This window comes from Apostichopus japonicus, chromosome 18 (assembly GCF_037975245.1).
Source record: "Apostichopus japonicus isolate 1M-3 chromosome 18, ASM3797524v1, whole genome shotgun sequence".
Lineage (NCBI taxonomy): Eukaryota > Metazoa > Echinodermata > Holothuroidea > Aspidochirotida > Stichopodidae > Apostichopus > Apostichopus japonicus.
Window position 1 is genome coordinate 14,799,935 of NC_092578.1, and position 18,299 is coordinate 14,818,233.

General features: G+C 37.1%; 2 protein-coding genes across 9 annotated transcripts in view; one reads left to right on the plus strand and one right to left on the minus strand.

The window, feature by feature from the left end:
• LOC139958957 (glutathione S-transferase LANCL1-like) overlaps window positions 1–16,159 on the plus strand; it is a 74,973-nt gene extending 58,814 nt beyond the window's left edge. Inside the window, exons 2-10 of one of the 5 annotated variants that reach the window (XM_071956418.1) lie at window positions 2,128–2,306; window positions 2,958–3,081; window positions 4,691–4,898; window positions 9,692–9,830; window positions 11,697–11,837; window positions 13,111–13,293; window positions 13,728–13,904; window positions 14,968–15,040; window positions 15,702–16,159. In XM_071956418.1, coding sequence (XP_071812519.1) covers window positions 2,259–2,306; window positions 2,958–3,081; window positions 4,691–4,898; window positions 9,692–9,830; window positions 11,697–11,837; window positions 13,111–13,293; window positions 13,728–13,904; window positions 14,968–15,040; window positions 15,702–15,778 — 1,170 coding nt within the window. In that variant the 5' untranslated portion in view covers window positions 2,128–2,258 and the 3' untranslated portion in view covers window positions 15,779–16,159. Of the gene's footprint in view, window positions 1–2,127; window positions 2,307–2,957; window positions 3,082–4,690; window positions 4,899–9,691; window positions 9,831–11,696; window positions 11,838–13,110; window positions 13,294–13,727; window positions 13,905–14,967; window positions 15,041–15,701 lie in introns of those variants that run through there. The other 4 variants (XM_071956415.1, XM_071956417.1, XM_071956414.1 and 1 more) reach the window with 4 other exon arrangements.
• A 1,823-nt stretch (window positions 16,160–17,982) lies between these two features.
• Window positions 17,983–18,299, minus strand: part of LOC139958384 (uncharacterized) — a 28,437-nt gene continuing 28,120 nt past the window's right edge. For all 4 annotated transcript variants that reach the window (XM_071955428.1, XM_071955425.1, XM_071955427.1 and 1 more), the window contains one exon: window positions 17,983–18,020. The gene's annotated coding sequence lies outside the window, so the exon portion shown is untranslated. The remainder of the gene's footprint in view (window positions 18,021–18,299) is intronic.

An 18,299-nucleotide genomic window follows, 5' to 3' on the forward strand; every position in this document is an offset into this window, starting at 1 on the left:
ATTGAAGTTGAGGCTAGCCTAGCTAGTACTACTTCTAGTACTAGTAGAGGTATAGCTTTAGGCCCTAGCCTACTTGAAACTGCTTTTAGAAAAGCAATCCAAGATAGAGCCTTCTGCATGGGCACTTATATACCAAGCAACTTGATGCACTAACCTACTTGGAACTTCCTGCTAGGTTATCCATTATTATCCACCAGAGGCCAACATGGAAAATTAATAGGACTAGATCAAGCCCACAGGCCGACCAGTGGTCACAGCAATGGGTAAATTTGCATTATTATATTCTATGACTTTACGCCTGACACATGGACAAATAAGCATGTACCAATCCCAAGTTGCTCAGCAGCAAGTGCTAGCCAGTTGATGAGGGTTGTGTAAAGTTTCTTCAACGCATATGCAGCAGAATGGATGGTGAGGGCACATTAATCCAGATGCCAGATGACATATTTTTTTCAGCATCAATCAAAGGTCATTTGCAGTCAAAGCCTGAAAACCTTGTGACATACAAACATATGATAACTTCAAAACAAAGCTTGGATGCAGTCAAAGCCTGAAAACTTTGTTACACAAACATGATAACTTCAAAAACAAAGCTTGGATGAACTTCCAATATGTAGCACGTGATCCACCTTAGTCAGCATATGAATCCTATTGTCTTCTGTAGAGTTCAAAGGTCATTTGAGGTCACCAGAGGTCAAAGTCTGAAAATTGGTATAAACATGAACTCCAAATAAAACAAAAGTAAAACAACTTGGATGAACTTCATATTTTGCTTGTGGATCTGTCTTGATTAGTACCAGAGGTTGAAGATAATGCATGCAAGGAATGTGCTGAATGATTAAGTTTTGAAAAGTAGGCCTACTAATTAGTCTGTTTTGACAAAAGTGTATTTATGTGTCTATATTTACAAATAAGTTAATGTGGAAAATTGACTGGAAAATTAGAAACAAACTGGAAAAGAGCAAAGAAAATGTTCTCTTGGACAGTATACTACAAACCACAAATACTGTAAGGCCTCAGCTAGGGTCATAACCCCTATAAACTCTAGCTACCATCTAAAATAGCAGTGCATATGGAGCTGTTATAGCGGTTGGCGATATCTTGCGCCATTTCTTTGCTAGGGCCGTGCGGCACCAGGCTTTACAAATTGCAGAAGGCCCCAGTCTGCAGTACTGTTTACTATTTTTGTAAGTGTTCTCAACGGAGGTACAGTACTTCACATCATTGATCATCAATGTTGTTAGGTATGATAGCTAAATATGCGCATAATTGGAGAGAGCAATAGCCAACAAGCCTTGGAATGATATATTATATTAAAGTAAATAGTTTGTTGGAGAGTGTCATGTTTATTGAACACAGATCTGCTACAGTAATAAAAAATTTGCTATAAGAAATACACTGAAAGAAAGATAATATATTCGCCCCATACAAAAAATAACCAACTGGATCGAAAATAGCCACAGCCTGTTAAACTGAACTATACTATTCTTTAACATGAGGTCATATGTCTTCTCTGTTCCTTAATTAACCTAATTCAGGCAACTTTTAACTCTGGATGGGAGATGTTCAGAGGATCATCAGATATTCATCTGTCAAGTTTTAATCATAATAATAATAAATTACATTTATATAGTGCTTGATACAGCCTTTCAGAGCGCTTTACAAAGTAGGAAAGAGACAAAGGAAACCAAGACAAAAAAGAAACTGGGAATCAAACAGAAATGTTTTAAGTTGTCTCTTGAAAATGAAAAGGGAGGGAGAGTCACGAACGTGAAATGGGAGTTTGTTCCAAAGAGAAGGCGCAGCGACAGAAAAGGCACGATTGCCATAACGAGAGCGGGTACGTGGACCAGGAGTTAATTGCGCATGATTGGAAGAGTGAAGCGTAACTGTAGTTGACCGACGAAAAGTTTTAAGAAGGTCAGTGATATATTGAGGGGCACGCCCGTTGATCGCTTAGTAGGTGTGAAGTAGGATCTTAAACTGGATGAGCTGAGAGAGGGTTTTGCTATGATTATTTTATAGTTTTGGTATGATTATTGTATTAAAAATACAGTTCCTTCAGTTTAAATTTCTATCGATGTGATTTTCAACTTCCGATTGGTCTGTTGACAATTTGCTTACTCACAGAGAAAGATCCAAACCTGGGAAGTGGGATTCGATATGAAGAAACAGAGGACATCGCATGATCCATTCATGGAAGAGAGATCATTTCAAAATAGGTTTCCTGATTATACTGATGAGAAAGAAGAAGAAGAATGTCTTCTGGAAGAAGATGGAAAGGTGACATCAGTAGACATGATAAAGTATGGTAACAATCATCAGACAAAAACATATATATATATTTATTATAGGTCTGCTCTGGCCGATAAGCCTGTACAGTAACTGTTCAATGTGTGCTTTAAAATCCAGGGAAATACCAGAGAAAACTTGGGTTTATAGCCCACATTCACCAGACATTTGAAAAAGGAATTTATCAACTCCTACTAGTATTATATATCTATTCACGTATCCATATCAGCATCATTAGGATATTATTACTGTATATTTAATCCTTCCGTATATACTGTATGATTTATATTTGTACATTTTTCTTTTCTTTTCTCCCAGGGAGTCTCCAACCTTGTTAAGTCTTTTTAAGACCTTATAGGAGACTTAAATTCCCATTGTACACAATTGGCAATAAAACAAATAAATGAATTAAATAGCCAGTTGATTTTTATAAACTTGAATTTTGTTTAGCGAGTAGCTAAATTTCTAGGCGTCTATAATAATATTTTTATTTGCACTCTTCGAGGGTTTTATGTTATATGCCTACTGTACTTTTTTACTTCATGATGGAAATTTTAGCAGCAAGTAAAAAGTAACAGTTTTAGGTTGGTACCACCGTGATTTTGACAAAAAGCAAGGTAAAATGCATTTTAGAGCAATCTTGTCCGATTCTTTATTTAATTTAGCTGAATGGTGTTCTTACAACAAGAATCAATGATGTGGTTGAGAAGTTACTAAAGGCTTTAGAAGATGCTCTACGAAGCTCACCAGAAATTGCCGAAGATACGTCAGTTTATACTGGCATAACAGGTAAGTTCATTTCAAAAAATAATATAATATTTGATTTTTTTATAGCAATTTATACCAGCAATAGGTATCAAAGCGCTTTACAGACGCTATATTACCCCTGGTAAATGATAACCTGTCCCAGAGACAATCCCTCCAGTCGGCGGCAGGTATATACTGTGCCTAATGACGAGTAGGGGTGTGAGGTAAGTTTTCATGACAGTTATCTCTAGTATCACATAGACCAATAATGATGATTTGTTTTTGCATCTCTTTACCCATTTAACCCCTGTTCATGACAGTTATCTCTATCACATCAATGATGATGGTAGGGTTTGTGATTCCTAGCTGTAGAGGGTGGGGTAGGGTTTGTGATTCCTAGCTGTAGAGGGTGGGGTAGGGGCGTGGGATAAGTTGTTCATGGCAATTATCTATCACATATATCAATGATGATGGTAGGGTTTGTGATTCATAGCTGTAGAGGGTGGGGTGGGGAAGGGGCGTGGGATAAGTTGTTCATGGCAATTATCTATCACATATATCAATGATGATGGTAGGGTTTGTGATTCATAGCTGTAGAGGGTGGGATGGGGAAGGGGCGTGGGATAAGTTGTTCATGGCAATTATCTCTATCATATATATTAACGATGATGGGAGGGTTTGTAATTCCTAGCTGTAGAGGGTGGGGTAGGGGCGTGGGATAAGTTGTTCATGGCAATTATCTCTATCACATATATCAATGATGATGGTAGGGTTTGTGATTCCTAGCTGTGGAGGGTGGGGTAGGGTTTGTGATTCCTAGCTGTAGAGGGTGGGGTAGGGTTTGTGATTCCTAGCTGTAGAGGGTTGGGTAGGGGCGTGGGATAAGTTGTTCATGGCAATTATCTATCACATATATCAATGATGATGGTAGGGTTTGTGATTCATAGCTGTAGAGCATGGTTTCCCAAACCTGGGGTCGCGACCCCAACTGGGGTCGCGAAGCAATTTTTGTGGGGTCGCAGGCTTGTTTCAAAATATAAAAAAAAATCTGAGGGTACCCAAAATTTACCCGAATTTGAACGTTCGCAGTCAAAATCCTACAAAATTCACCCTGAAAACTCATATTTAGGGTTTTATTAGCGGCCGTTCTAGCGTTTTTCCTGAGTGAATCTGGCGTTTTTTGCTCAATTGTCGCTGGCCACCCTGCTTCTGTATATTCACTATATTGTTTTCACATACAACTACAGTACTGTACTACAGGAACATGTGGGCCTGCACAACTTCATTATTCCGGAGACACAAACTTGGGGTCGCGCTTGGATGGCGCTACATGAAATGGGGTCCCCGCCTTGAAAAGTTTGGGAACCACTGCTGTAGAGGGTGGGGTGGGGTGGGGTAGGGGCATCGGATAAGTTGTTCTTGGCAATTATCTATCATATATATCAATGATGATGGTAGGGTGTGTGATCCCTAACTGTAGAGGTTGGGGGGGGGTAGGGGTGTGAGGTAAGTTTTCATGACAGTTATCTCTAGTATCACATAGACCAATAATGATGATTTGTTTTTGCATCTCTTTAAATTTTGATGTCTTTAATACTACATTATTCCTGATTTACAATTTATTTTTATTTTATTTTTTTTTTTGGCAAAGGAATCTCACTTCTGTACTTGCACTTGTATGAAGTCTATAAGAAGGAAGATTACTTGAAAAGAGCCAAGGAACTCATTCATCAGTCTTTGAAGAAACTAAGAGGCAGGAAAAGTACCTTTCTATTAGGTGACGGAGGTCAGTTGGCAATAGCTGCCGTGGTTTATGATAAACTGGGTCAGAAGAAGAAATCAAGAGAATATGTGACAAGGTATAAAGCAAACAAAAATTTAAATTAATTTAAATTTTAGAAGAAAAATATTCTGGGTCTGGCTGGTAATAATAAATGTTATATTAAGAAATGGTCTTAAAAGTTAAAAAGTTTGTAGCTTATCCCAAGATGAGTTATTTTGAGGTATAGAATTATTATTTTATATAATTGGTTATTGCAAAACACCACAAATTATCTAAAACTTACTGCTGAGATTAACCCAAACTTATTGTTCAACCTCAGCGAATTTGCTATCCATTTTGAGGGCAGTCTTTAATGACTACATATCTCTAATCATTTTGAGGGCAGTCTTTAATGACTACATATCTCTAATCATTTTGAGGGCAGTCTTTAATGACTACATATCTCTAATCATTTTGAGGGCAGTCTTTAATGACTACATATCTCTTTTCATTTTGAGGGCAGTCTTTAATGACTACATATCTCTAATCATTTTGAGGGCAGTCTTTAATTACCACATATCTCTAATCAATTTGAGGGCAGTCTTTAATGACTACATATCTCTAATCAATTTGAGGGCAGTCTTTAATGACTACCTATCTCTAATCATTTTGAGGACAGTCTTTAATGACTACATATCTCTAATCAATTTGAGGGCAGTCTTTAATGACTACATATCTCTAATCAATTAGAGGGCAGTCTTTAATGACTACATATCTCTAATCAATTTGAGGGCAGTCTTTAATGACTACATATCTCTAATCAATTTGAGGGCAGTCTTTAATGACTACATATCTCTAGTCATTTTGAGGGCAGTCTTTAATTAATACAGTACATATCTCTAATCAATTTGAGGGCAGTCTTTAATGACAACATATCTCTAATCATTTTGAGGGCAGTCTTTAATGACTACATATCTCTAATCAATTTGAGGGCAGTCTTTAATGACTACATATCTCTAGTCATTTTGAGGGCAGTCTTTAATTACTACAGTACATATCTCTAATCATTTTGAGGGCAGTCTTTAATGACTACATATCTCTAATCAATTTGAGGGCAGTCTTTAATGACTACCTATCTCTAATCATTTTGAGGACAGTCTTTAATGACTACATATCTCTAATCAATTTGAGGGCAGTCTTTAATGACTACATATCTCTAATCAATTAGAGGGCAGTCTTTAATGACTACATATCTCTAATCAATTTGAGGGCAGTCTTTAATGACTACATATCTGTAATCAATTTGAGGGCAGTCTTTAATGACTACATATCTCTAGTCATTTTGAGGGCAGTCTTTAATTAATACAGTACATATCTCTAATCAATTTGAGAGCAGTCTTTAATGACAACATATCTCTAATCATTTTGAGGGCAGTCTTTAATGACTACATATCTCTAATCAATTTGAGGGCAGTCTTTAATGACTACATATCTCTAGTCATTTTGAGGGCAGTCTTTAATTACTACAGTACATATCTCTAATCATTTTGAGGGCAGTCTTTAATGACTACATATCTCTAATCAATTTGAGGGCAGTCTTTAATGACTACATATCTCTAATCAATTTGAGGGCAGTCTTTAATGACTACATATCTCTAATCATTTTGAGGGCAGTCTTTAATGACTACATATCTCTAATCAATTTGAGGGCAGTCTTTAATGACTACGTATCTCTAGTCATTTTGAGGGCAGTCTTTAATTACTACAGTACATATCTCTAATCAATTTGAGGGTAGTCTTTAATGACAACATATCTCTAATCATTTTGAGGGCAGTCTTTAATGACTACATATCTCTAATCAATTTGAGGGCAGTCTTTAATGACTACATATCTCTAGTCATTTTGAGGGCAGTCTTTAATTACTACAGTACATATCTCTAATCAATTTGAGGGCAGTCTTTAATGACTACATATCTCTAATCATTTTGAGGGCAGTCTTTAATGACTACATATCTCTAATCAATTTGAGGGCAGTCTTTAATGACTACATATCTCTAATCATTTTGAGGGCAGTCTTTAATGACTACATATCTCTAGTCATTTTGAGGGCAGTCTTTAATTAATACAGTACATATCTCTAATCAATTTGAGGGCAGTCTTTAATGACAACATATCTCTAATCATTTTGAGGGCAGTCTTTAATGACTACATATCTCTAATCAATTTGAGGGCAGTCTTTAATGACTACATATCTCTAGTCATTTTGAGGGCAGTCTTTAATTACTACAGTACATATCTCTAATCATTTTGAGGGCAGTCTTTAATGACTACATATCTCTAATCAATTTGAGGGCAGTCTTTAATGACTACATATCTCTAATCAATTTGAGGGCAGTCTTTAATGACTACATATCTCTAATCATTTTGAGGGCAGTCTTTAATGACTACATATCTCTAATCAATTTGAGGGCAGTCTTTAATGACTACATATCTCTAGTCATTTTGAGGGCAGTCTTTAATTACTACAGTACATATCTCTAATCAATTTGAGGGTAGTCTTTAATGACAACATATCTCTAATCAATTTGAGGGCAGTCTTTAATGACTACATATCTCTAATCAATTTGAGGGCAGTCTTTAATGACTACATATCTCTAGTCATTTTGAGGGCAGTCTTTAATTACTACAGTACATATCTCTAATCAATTTGAGGGCAGTCTTTAATGACTACATATCTCTAATCATTTTGAGGGCAGTCTTTAATGACTACATATCTCTAATCAATTTGAGGGCAGTCTTTAATGACTACATATCTCTAATCATTTTGAGGGCAGTCTTTAATGACTACATATCTCTAATCAATTTGAGAGCAGTCTTTAATGACAACATATCTCTAGTCATTTTGAGGGCAGTCTTTAATTACTACAGTACATATCTCTAATCAATTTTAGGGCAGTCTTTAATGACAACATATCTCTAATCATTTTGAGGGCAGTCTTTAATGACTACATATCTCTAATCAATTTGAGGGCAGTCTTTAATGACTACATATCTCTAGTCATTTTGAGGGCAGTCTTTAATTACTACAGTACATATCTCTAATCAATTTGAGGGCAGTCTTTAATGACTACATATCTCTAATCAATTTGAGGGCAGTCTTTAATGACTACATATCTCTAATCAATTTGAGGGCAGTCTTTAATGACTACATATCTCTAATCAATTTGAGGACAGTCTTTAATGACTACATATCTCTAATCTTTTTGAGGGCAGTCTTTAATGACTACATATCTCTAATCATTTTGAGGACAGTCTTTAATGACTACATATCTCTAATCAATTTGAGGGCAGTCTTTAATGACAACATATCTCTAGTCATTTTGAGGGCAGTCTTTAATTACTACAGTACATATCTCTAATCAATTTGAGGGCAGTCTTTAATGACAACATATCTCTAATCATTTTGAGGGCAGTCTTTAATGACTACATATCTCTAATCAATTTGAGGGCAGTCTTTAATGACTACATATCTCTAGTCATTTTGAGGGCAGTCTTTAATTACTACAGTACATATCTCTAATCAATTTGAGGGCAGTCTTTAATGACTACATATCTCTAATCATTTTGAGGGCAGTCTTTAATGACTACATATCTCTAATCAATTTGAGGGCAGTCTTTAATGACTACATATCTCTAATCAATTTGAGGGCAGTCTTTAATGACTACATATCTCTAATCATTTTGAGGGCAGTCTTTAATGACTACATATCTCTAATCATTTTGAGGACAGTCTTTAATGACTACATATCTCTAATCAATTTGAGGGCAGTCTTTAATGACTACATATCTCTAATCAATTTGAGGGCAGTCTTTAATGACTACATATCTCTAATCATTTTGAGGGCAGTCTTTAATGACTACATATCTCTAATCAATTTGAGGGCAGTCTTTAATGACTACATATCTCTAGTCATTTTGAGGGCAGTCTTTAATGACTACATATCTCTAATCAATTTGAGGGCAGTCTTTAATGACTACATATCTCTAATCAATTTGAGGGCAGTCTTTAATTACTACATATCTCTAATCAATTTGAGGGCAGTCTTTAATGACTACATATCTCTAATCATTTGGTCATATCCATTCCAAGCTACTTCCATCTCCACTGATCAACATTCCTGCTTTGGTGGCTATAGCCACAATGTAATTTAATTGCTTACATGATTTGCTAGCAAGGGCGGCGGAAGCACTTTTAATCTGGGGGGCACCGACAGCAAAGGGCACTTTGCAGAAATTTGATTGGACTGATGCAGCCTTATATTTAGTACCCTTTATAACTCTTATTGTATTATCTTTTTTGCGTATACACATCACTCTATCAACGCCCACCCCCCCCCCTCAAGGAAAATATGCATACTAGCACTGCAATATCCAATGGGAAACAAGGAACAAGTTTTCTTTTGAGACAAAATGAGGTGAAATCTTCCGAATTAGAGTTTATTTCTTGTTAATATCTTAACAAATTTTTTCCATTCGAAATAGCTTTGAGTTTGACCCACAGAAACTCATTAAAAAGTCAGGGGCGTAGCCAGGATTTGCAAAGTTGTACGCACGACTATCTGAGCGGAGCGCCACCATCGGTTTGCGCGGAGCGTATAAGAAAATTTTTGGTTTTACAAACCCCTCAGATGGCCGGAAACGGCCCTTCCCGAGTGTTCATTCTGGTTCCCTGGCCTCTTGCTAACTTGAGATACCTCAATTTTTATGTAGAAAAAGGGCACATTTTTATCCTGAGGAAAAGTGGGGGGGCACGTGCCCCCTGTGCCCCCCCGGTTCCGCCGCCCTTGTTTGCTAGTTAATTCGGATGAGCTTCATTGCTTTCTTTCCAGGCTCAAATCAATGAAAGAGTCTATCTTAGAGGACATACCAAATGAGCTGATGAATGGAAGAACTGGATATCTATATGCTCTGATGTTTATCAGATCTTACCTTGGTGTGGAAGAGATATCAGATGATATACCCGATGAGGTAAGGGCAATGTTACCTTGGTGATGCAACTAGTAAGAGATGGTTAAAGAATAAATTTAATGGCCAAGACATTGTTTACTTTGGTGATGCAACCAGTAAGAGATGGTTAAAGAATAAATTTAATGGCCAAGATATTGTTTACTTTGGTGTGGAAGAGATATCAGATGATATACCTGATGAGGTTAGGACATTGTTACCTTGGTGATGCAACTAGTAAGAGATGGTTAAAGAATAAATTTAATGGCCAAGACATTGTTTACTTTGGTGATGCAACCAGTAAGAGATGGTTAAAGAATAAATTTAATGGCCAAGATATTGTTTACTTTGGTGTGGAAGAGATATCAGATGATATACCTGATGAGGTTAGGACATTGTTACCTTGGTGATGCAACTAGTAAGAGATGGTTAAAGAATAAATTTAATGGCCAAGACATTGTTTACTTTGGTGATGCAACCAGTAAGAGATGGTTAAAGAATAAATTTAATGGCCAAGATATTGTTTACTTTGGTGTGGAAGAGATATCAGATGATATACCTGATGAGGTTAGGACATTGTTACCTTGGTGATGCAACTAGTAAGAGATGGTTAAAGAATAAATTTAATGGCCAAGACATTGTTTACTTTGGTGATGCAACCAGTAAGAGATGGTTAAAGAATAAATTTAATGGCCAAGATATTGTTACCTTGGTGATGCAACCAGTAAGAGATGGTTAAATAATGAATTTAATGGCCAAGATATTGTTACCTTGGTGATGCAACTAGTAAGAGATGGTTAAAGAATGAATTTAATGGCCAAGATATTGTTCACTTTGGTGTAGAATATTTGATGATATACCTGATGAGGTAAGGATATGTTACCTTGGTGATGCAACTAGTAAGAGATGGTTCAAGAATAAATTTAATGGCCAAGATATTGTTGCCTTGGTGATGCAACTAGTAAGAGATGGTTAAAGAATGAATTTAATGGCCAAGATATTGTTTACTTTGGTGTAGAAGAAATGTCTGATGAAATACCTGATGAGGTAAGGACATTGTTTACTTTGGTGATGCAACCTGTAAGAGATGGTTAAAGAATAAATTTAATGGCCAAGATATAGTTACCTTGGTGATGCAACCAGTAAGAGATGGTTAAATAATGAATTTATTGGCCAAAATTTTGTTACCTTGGTGATGCAACTAGTAAGAGATGGTTAAAGAATAAATTTAATGGCCAAGATATTGTTACCTTGGTGATGCAACCAGTAAGAGATGGTTAAATAATGAATTTATTGGCCAAGATATTGTTACCTTGGTGATGCAACTAGTAAGAGATGGTTAAAGAATAAATTCAATGGCCAAGATATTGTTTACTTTGGTGTAGAAGATATGTCAGATGATATACCTGATGAGGTAATGACATTGTTACCTTGGTGATGCAACTAGTAAGAGATGGTTAAAGAATATATTTAAAGGCCAAGATATAGTTTACTTTGGTGTAGAATATCTGATGATATACCTGATGAGGTAAGGACATTGTTACCTTGGTGATGCAACTAGTAAGAGTTAGTTGAAGGAAAAATAGGCCAAGATATTGTTAGCCTTGTCAGAAATATGTCAGAATGATGTACCTTGTGAGGTAAGGCCATCTTTACCTTTGTGGATGCAACCAGTGAAAGATGGTTCAGTAATAAATGGGCAAAATATTGTATATCTTGGTGTAGAAGAAAATTCAGATGATAAATATACCTGATGATGTAATGCCATCGTTACATTCCTGCTACTTCTAATCATTAAAGAATAAAAGGAAAAAAGTTGAAGATAAGAAGGGCAGTTGTTCATTTTTATGAAGTATTATAGTCATGATCAGAATTTTTGACATGTTTTAGACTGCTGCACTGGTCCTTGAGCTAGGTCGGAAGTTTGCCACCAAGAAGGGAATCTCTTCGCCACTGATGTATGAATGGCACAGTAAGCTATATCTAGGAGCCTGTCACGGTCTATCTGGGATACTGACTTTGCTCTTACAGGTGAGTCCTTGTCTCTGTTTGTCTCACGATAACAGCCAATTATGATATTCATACGTGTAGAAACTTTATTATGACAATAAATTTGTGTAAAATCTTGGACAAAGAGTCCTTTAGGACAAAATTGGCATCTTTTTTGTATAAATAACTTTACATCACTTTATTGGTTTCAATTTTTAGTGAAGAGTGTCCTTTAATTGCTGCAGTAGTACAATAACATGAAGGTTGATTATGGTCTGTTAATAGGTACTTCGATAACGACTAATAAGTTTAATTGTAATGTAGAGACTGGTTAAGACGGACACAAGTATCCTTGTTCAATTGACCAACGATTCCAGTTGTAGGAACTCCATTGACAGGCTATTAAGTCAGGGACACCATAGGAAGGACATAGTGTCCATTTATTCAAATTCCCTTACTGGGACCATAGTGCTGCTAATAGGGATCCTGTATATGGGACACATTGAAGGGACATAGTGTCCTTTTATTCAGATTCCCTTACTGGGACCATAGTACTGCTAATAGGGACCCTGTATATGGGACACATTGAAGGGATATATTGTCTTTTTATTCAGATTCCCTTACTGGGACCATAGTACTGCTAAAAGGGACCCTGTATATGGGACACATTGGAGGGACATAGTGTCCTTTTATGCAGATACCCTTACTGGGACCATAGTACTGCTAAAAGGGACCCTGTATATGGGACACATTGGAGGGACGTAGTGTCCTTTTATTCAGATTCCCTTACTGGGACCATATACAGTTGCTTATAGGTACCATGCATACGGGCAATAGATGTAGTCTAAGGTAAAGTGGAAGTTAAATTGTGTACCAGACGATGTACACAAAGTAGTGTGCTTATTTCGAACGATCTATTCATAAGCAGAAAATCAGTTGCAGCAAAGTAAGATAAAGAAAGATAGTATATACTTTGAAGTGGCATTAATATCTAATCTAACAAATACAACGTAGGTTGGGGTTCAATATGAGGTAGGAAAATAAATTTGACAGGGACATCCCCCTCCCCTTTCCCTACAATTTCCCTTCTTTTAATCAGCCAAATTTGTGATCACACTTTTGTCAGCATCAGTTGTAAGTAGCAGAGGTGAAGATGCTGGCCAGGTCCATTTCAAGTTCTTGAATTGAAAATATGGTATTTCAGTGTTACAAATAAATTGACACATGCTACATAGAGTTGGCTATTTGAAAGATATATATTACAGAGACAGATTGTAAATGTTTATACGTGTTTATGAACATCTTTTTTTGGTAGTGTCCATTGAAATCTGTTCAGACCCACATGAAAGATCTGATACAACCTAGTGTGGACTACGTACAGAGCCTTCAGTTCCCATCGAGAAATTACCCATCATCCATCGGTAATGATGTCGACCGTCTTGTCCATTGGTGCCATGGTGCTCCAGGAATCATACACATGCTTATTCTTGCCTACAAGGTGAGTCAAATAACATTAAGTACCAACCATCGGTCCTGGTTCCATCATTTAGCTTTAATACAGCCTGTGCCATACTACCATAGAAAGACAAAACTTGGCTTTCCTGTGATGGAAAGATGGATGCACGCACTCTTGCAATGCCTGACCTGTGAAGTATTTATCATACACATGCTTATTCTTGCCTACAAGGTGAGTCAAATAACATTAAGTACCAACCATCAGTCCTGGTTCCATCGTTTAAGCTTTAATACAGCCTGTGCCATACCGTTCCATAGAAAGACAAAACTTGGCCTTTCCTAGTTTTCTGTGATGGATGGATGGATGCACGCACTCTTGCGATGCCTCGTGACCTGTGAAGTATTTATCTCTCGTTTGTCTACTTATAAGTTGTTTTTTTTTCTTTTCCGGTTTATTCTTGATTTCTTCGTAAAAAGGAGTTTAAAGAAGAGAAATACTTGGACTCCGCCAGGAGATGCAGCGACGTCATTTGGAAGTACGGTCTCTTGAAGAAAGGATACGGTCTTTGCCACGGACCGGCAGGCAATGCGTATGCATTCCTGGCGCTGTACCAAGCCACAAACGATCAGAAACAACTTTACCGGGCTTGCAAGGTAAACAGAGTGTTCTGTTTGTTCTTATCAGAATGTTCCAGACCATTCGTTAATCACTAGAGTACTCTTTCTGCTGTATGGAATTTGTGGCGCAAGAAGCGGGAATTTCTCCTCACTGATAATGTCTATGCACTGGCTTGACGTTCGGGCCCATGATATTGCATATAAAGATGATACGTGGAAAAGAGCAAAGAAATTGATGGCTAGAGTGAGATTCAAACAACCAGTGACCAGCTCTGGGGATACTAGCCCAGTACTCTACCAACTGAGCTATCCTTAGTTCAGGGGTTCCCTTACTGGGGTGCATGAACCCCCAGGGGATGCGTGAGTCCATCCCAGGGGGTTCGTGAGACGTTTCTGAAAGTCAAAACTAGAGTACTTTTGGTTGAACTAAAATCTGATATATCATATAATTTAGTAATGTACAAAAGTCGTACCTATCGACAAACTCTTTGCGTTCCATACGCATATGTTGCCATAGTAGTACTGTACCATGCATGTGATAAATAACTGAATTATGAAACAGACACAGGTCGCATGACTTTGGTGAAGTTGGTGTACACATGACCGTACGTCATGAAGATAAAGGGCTGATCTGATCTTGAAGTTTCCAAATAAATATTGGTTCATCTCTTGTTTTTTTTTTCATTACAATATTACACTATTAACTTGATATTTTACGAAGCACTGTTATGAGTATTACGGTATAATAATGACTCAGATTGTGTCTCAAAAGTTTGGGGTTCGTGGACAACTCTGACATCCACAGGGGGTTCGTGGGGGGATAAAGTTAGGGAAACCCTGCTCTAAAGCCATTTCTTTGCTGGTTCTTGCCATGACTTTTCTTTGATCTTCTCTCTATCGTCTTAAATTTCCCCGTCAGTTTTTTGTAAAACTGACTATAAATGTTATGTTCAAAAATGTTTGTTGCTGTGACAACTAATTATTCTGCGTGCACTACTGGCAGATTAAGTATTGGATTATCCAACTGATCCCATACATAAAGAGTTCATTATCAGTATTATCTCTAGTGCTCAACTCCTTCCATTTCTTAATCCCTCAGTTTGCTGAATGGTGTTTGGACTTTGGTACACATGGCTGCTCGGTACCGTCAAGACCACATTCATTGTTTGAAGGTGAGTATAAGTTTTGGTTCTTTTGTGACGACTGTGGTAATGAATATGTTTGGGGGATTAATAACATCCGACTATAGGCGTAGGAGGCAGGTGGGGGGGGGGCTGCAGCCCCCCACCAAAAATATTTTGTGAAAATTCGGGCAATATGCTAAGAATTTTTCGGGCACCTACTGAAAGAAATATTATTTGCAATGTGTTTTTCAATGCTTAAACTTTTATTATTATTATCATTATTATTGTAACAACTCCCCCAATAATTAATACCAACATGGAAGGGTAATAACACAGAAAATTACTGTATGTTATTGGCATGCGGTGTAATAATGGATGCATTACTATATGATATACACATTAACACATTGAATGTCTGCGGAGCGTGGGAAAAATTTTGGTTATATTTTTTGGGCAAGTCATTACAGCCCCCCCCCCCCCCAAATCAAATTGGGCTCCTACGTCTGTGCATGCAACCAATGAGAATCTTGGGAGTCAAAATTTCCGTTAGCGCTAGCTGGTCTTGTGTAAATGGATGCTTCTGTAAAGTATTTTAAGCATAGTTTTCAAGTTGAATATAGACTGATATAACTAATTCTTAAATCACGTTCTGGTCGATTCATGAAGCATTTAAACCTGTTTTTTTTCACAAATCTGGTTTGCTTTCCAGGTTCTGCAGGCACCATTTACTTTTTGGTCGACTTACTTCACCCCTCGAAAGCTAAGTTTCCTTGCTTGTATATTTAAACTCAAAATAACGGGCCACGTCGATCGAGAATGCACTTTCTCATCACAATGTGGCTATAATCATTGTTAAGCTTGAGGAATTCTTCACCGATGTGTTATGTCTCGCTGTTGAGATGACACCTATGACCCTATTGGTCGGAAGTCAGCTCCAAGAAAGCAAACCATGCAATGCAATCTCGAGATACATCTCGGGATACGTCAAGTGTCTGTTAGATGAATGCAGCCATCTGTGGTGTGATGGAAGGAAACTACTTCCATGTCAGCGACGAGTGGAATAATTTACGATAGCAGTTTGCCGACGAGATGCCATGTATAAGTAGAATGTTCAGGGACAAGCCTGGTGTAATAAAAATATCACGGAACTTTGCAAAAATTGCGGTATAGGCTCCAGTTTGCATATGCTACAGTGTGTTAGGATAATAGTTTTTGTCCCAAGGTACAAAAGAAATCACGGATATTCCCAGAATTCGCGAAAAAGCTCATGCCTGAAAGTTACAGACATTAATAAGTTCACTGATTAGTAATAGAGGAGAAGGGTCCTCGCTGACTGGATGACACCTGTAAGTTAAGCTTTTTGATAAGTTTTGTAATCACTGTCAACTTTGTGGCAATAGCTTGCTGATTGGATGACACTTTCACTAGAAACTAGTGAGCCCTGAGAAGGGACGTCAATCACTATCGAGCTTGGGCAGAAGTTCACTGCCTGGATGTCACTCGAAAGTAGAAAGTTAGCTTGCTTGAGAAGTTTGTATTTACTGTCAAGTTTGTGGCAATAGCTTGTTGATTGGATGACACTTTCAAGCAAACATGAGCCTGAGAAGACATCAATCGCTGTCAAGCTATGCCAGAAGCTTGCTGACTGAATGTCACCTGTAATTAGAAAGTTAGCTTGTTTGAGAAGTTTATAATCACTGTAAAAGTTGCGGCAGTAGCTTGTTGATTGGATGAGTTTCAAACAAACGTGAGCTTGAGAAGACATCAATCGCTGTCGAGCCATGGCAGAAGTTCGCTGACTGGATGTCACCTGTAAGTAGAAAGCTTGAGAAGTCTGTTATCGCTATCGAGTTTTGGCAGTAGTTTCCTGATTGGATGGCACTTTAAAGCAGAAAGTTAGCTTGAAAGAAAACAATCATGTCACAGCAACAATCATGTCATTAATGGGCTATAGTGATAGAACTCCATGAAGATGATAATAGAGAGATATGCTGGAGTAATATGCTGGTTAGTTTCCTACCGCTATAGTTTGTGAGTTAGTTCGTCCACCGACTGTGTTTGTTCTTCATTCATTGCTTACCAATGTAATGAATAGCCCGGAAATTACAAAGACACCTTTTTGCAGCCAAAGAAACACCAAAAAAAGAACACCGTAGCATTGTGTGGGGATGTTGTTACATTTTATTCATTTCGGGGGAATACAACTTTTTAACAAAATGCCACAGGATTTAACTTACTTTAAGTCTGTGAAGTTCACACAAAAACCTAAGAGGGATGTACAGTGTTACACCTGCTGTCATCATTTAAAACTGGGCTTATAAGCTACTTCAACATTTATTTTGAAATTGAGTGGAATTTTGCATTAAGACTACAAGTGGCAAAATATTTGACTAAAATTCCATTTATACTCATGACAAATTAAAAAACAAAAATATCTTTCCTTTTTTTGTAGTTGAAATAAATAGTTAAAGAGAAACATGATATGAAGTACTGTAAATACCTTTATGAGAGAGAACAAGATTTTATGGCATAAAAAGGAGCGAGAATTTTTCACTGCAATGATCTTAGGTACCATTTAATCGTGCTTTGCCAAATGTGTTGCGGCGATTACTGTTTCACTTACGTTAGGCTGCTCATTGTTGTGCGAAATGTTCTATGATAAAATATATCTTATTACCAAAAAGTTTATCGTTTGGAGTTATGTTTTTTTTTTGGCGCAGGGAACTGTCAGTGTTGTTGATTAATTTTTGTGTGTCCACATTTGAAGAGAAAACAGATGACCACATCTAAAATGTGACAAGTTATTGTGTTACTATACATTAAATAAATGGGGTGTGGGCATGGGTGGTGTGAAGGCATCAAGTTGTACGAGCATTGAGCAAAAAAAATAATTAAATAACCACTGGAGATTTTGAATAATTTATATCACTGGTTGGTAACTGAGTAGAACTATTAAAAAGAGGAGTTCCATGTATTTTTTCTCAAAGTAATTCAGGATGTTTACGAAACGGTAGATTTGATCATTTAGCTGAAATGAGAAAAGATAAAGAACTATATTTGAAGAGTTGCAGCAAAAACAATGGACAAAAAGGGGGGGGGGGGAGGTTGGCAAGAGAGTGAAAACTAATTCATTAAAGTACTCAACCAGCTGGGCTATCCTATCCATGTGATGCTTAAATTGAAACTAGTCGCCATTCAAGTCATTCTTCAAACCAATCTAAGTGAATTATACTAATTAATAAGTGACGTTAAGAATAAGCAACACAATTTGATTAGTGACAAATGCACATTCTTTGGAACCAATTTT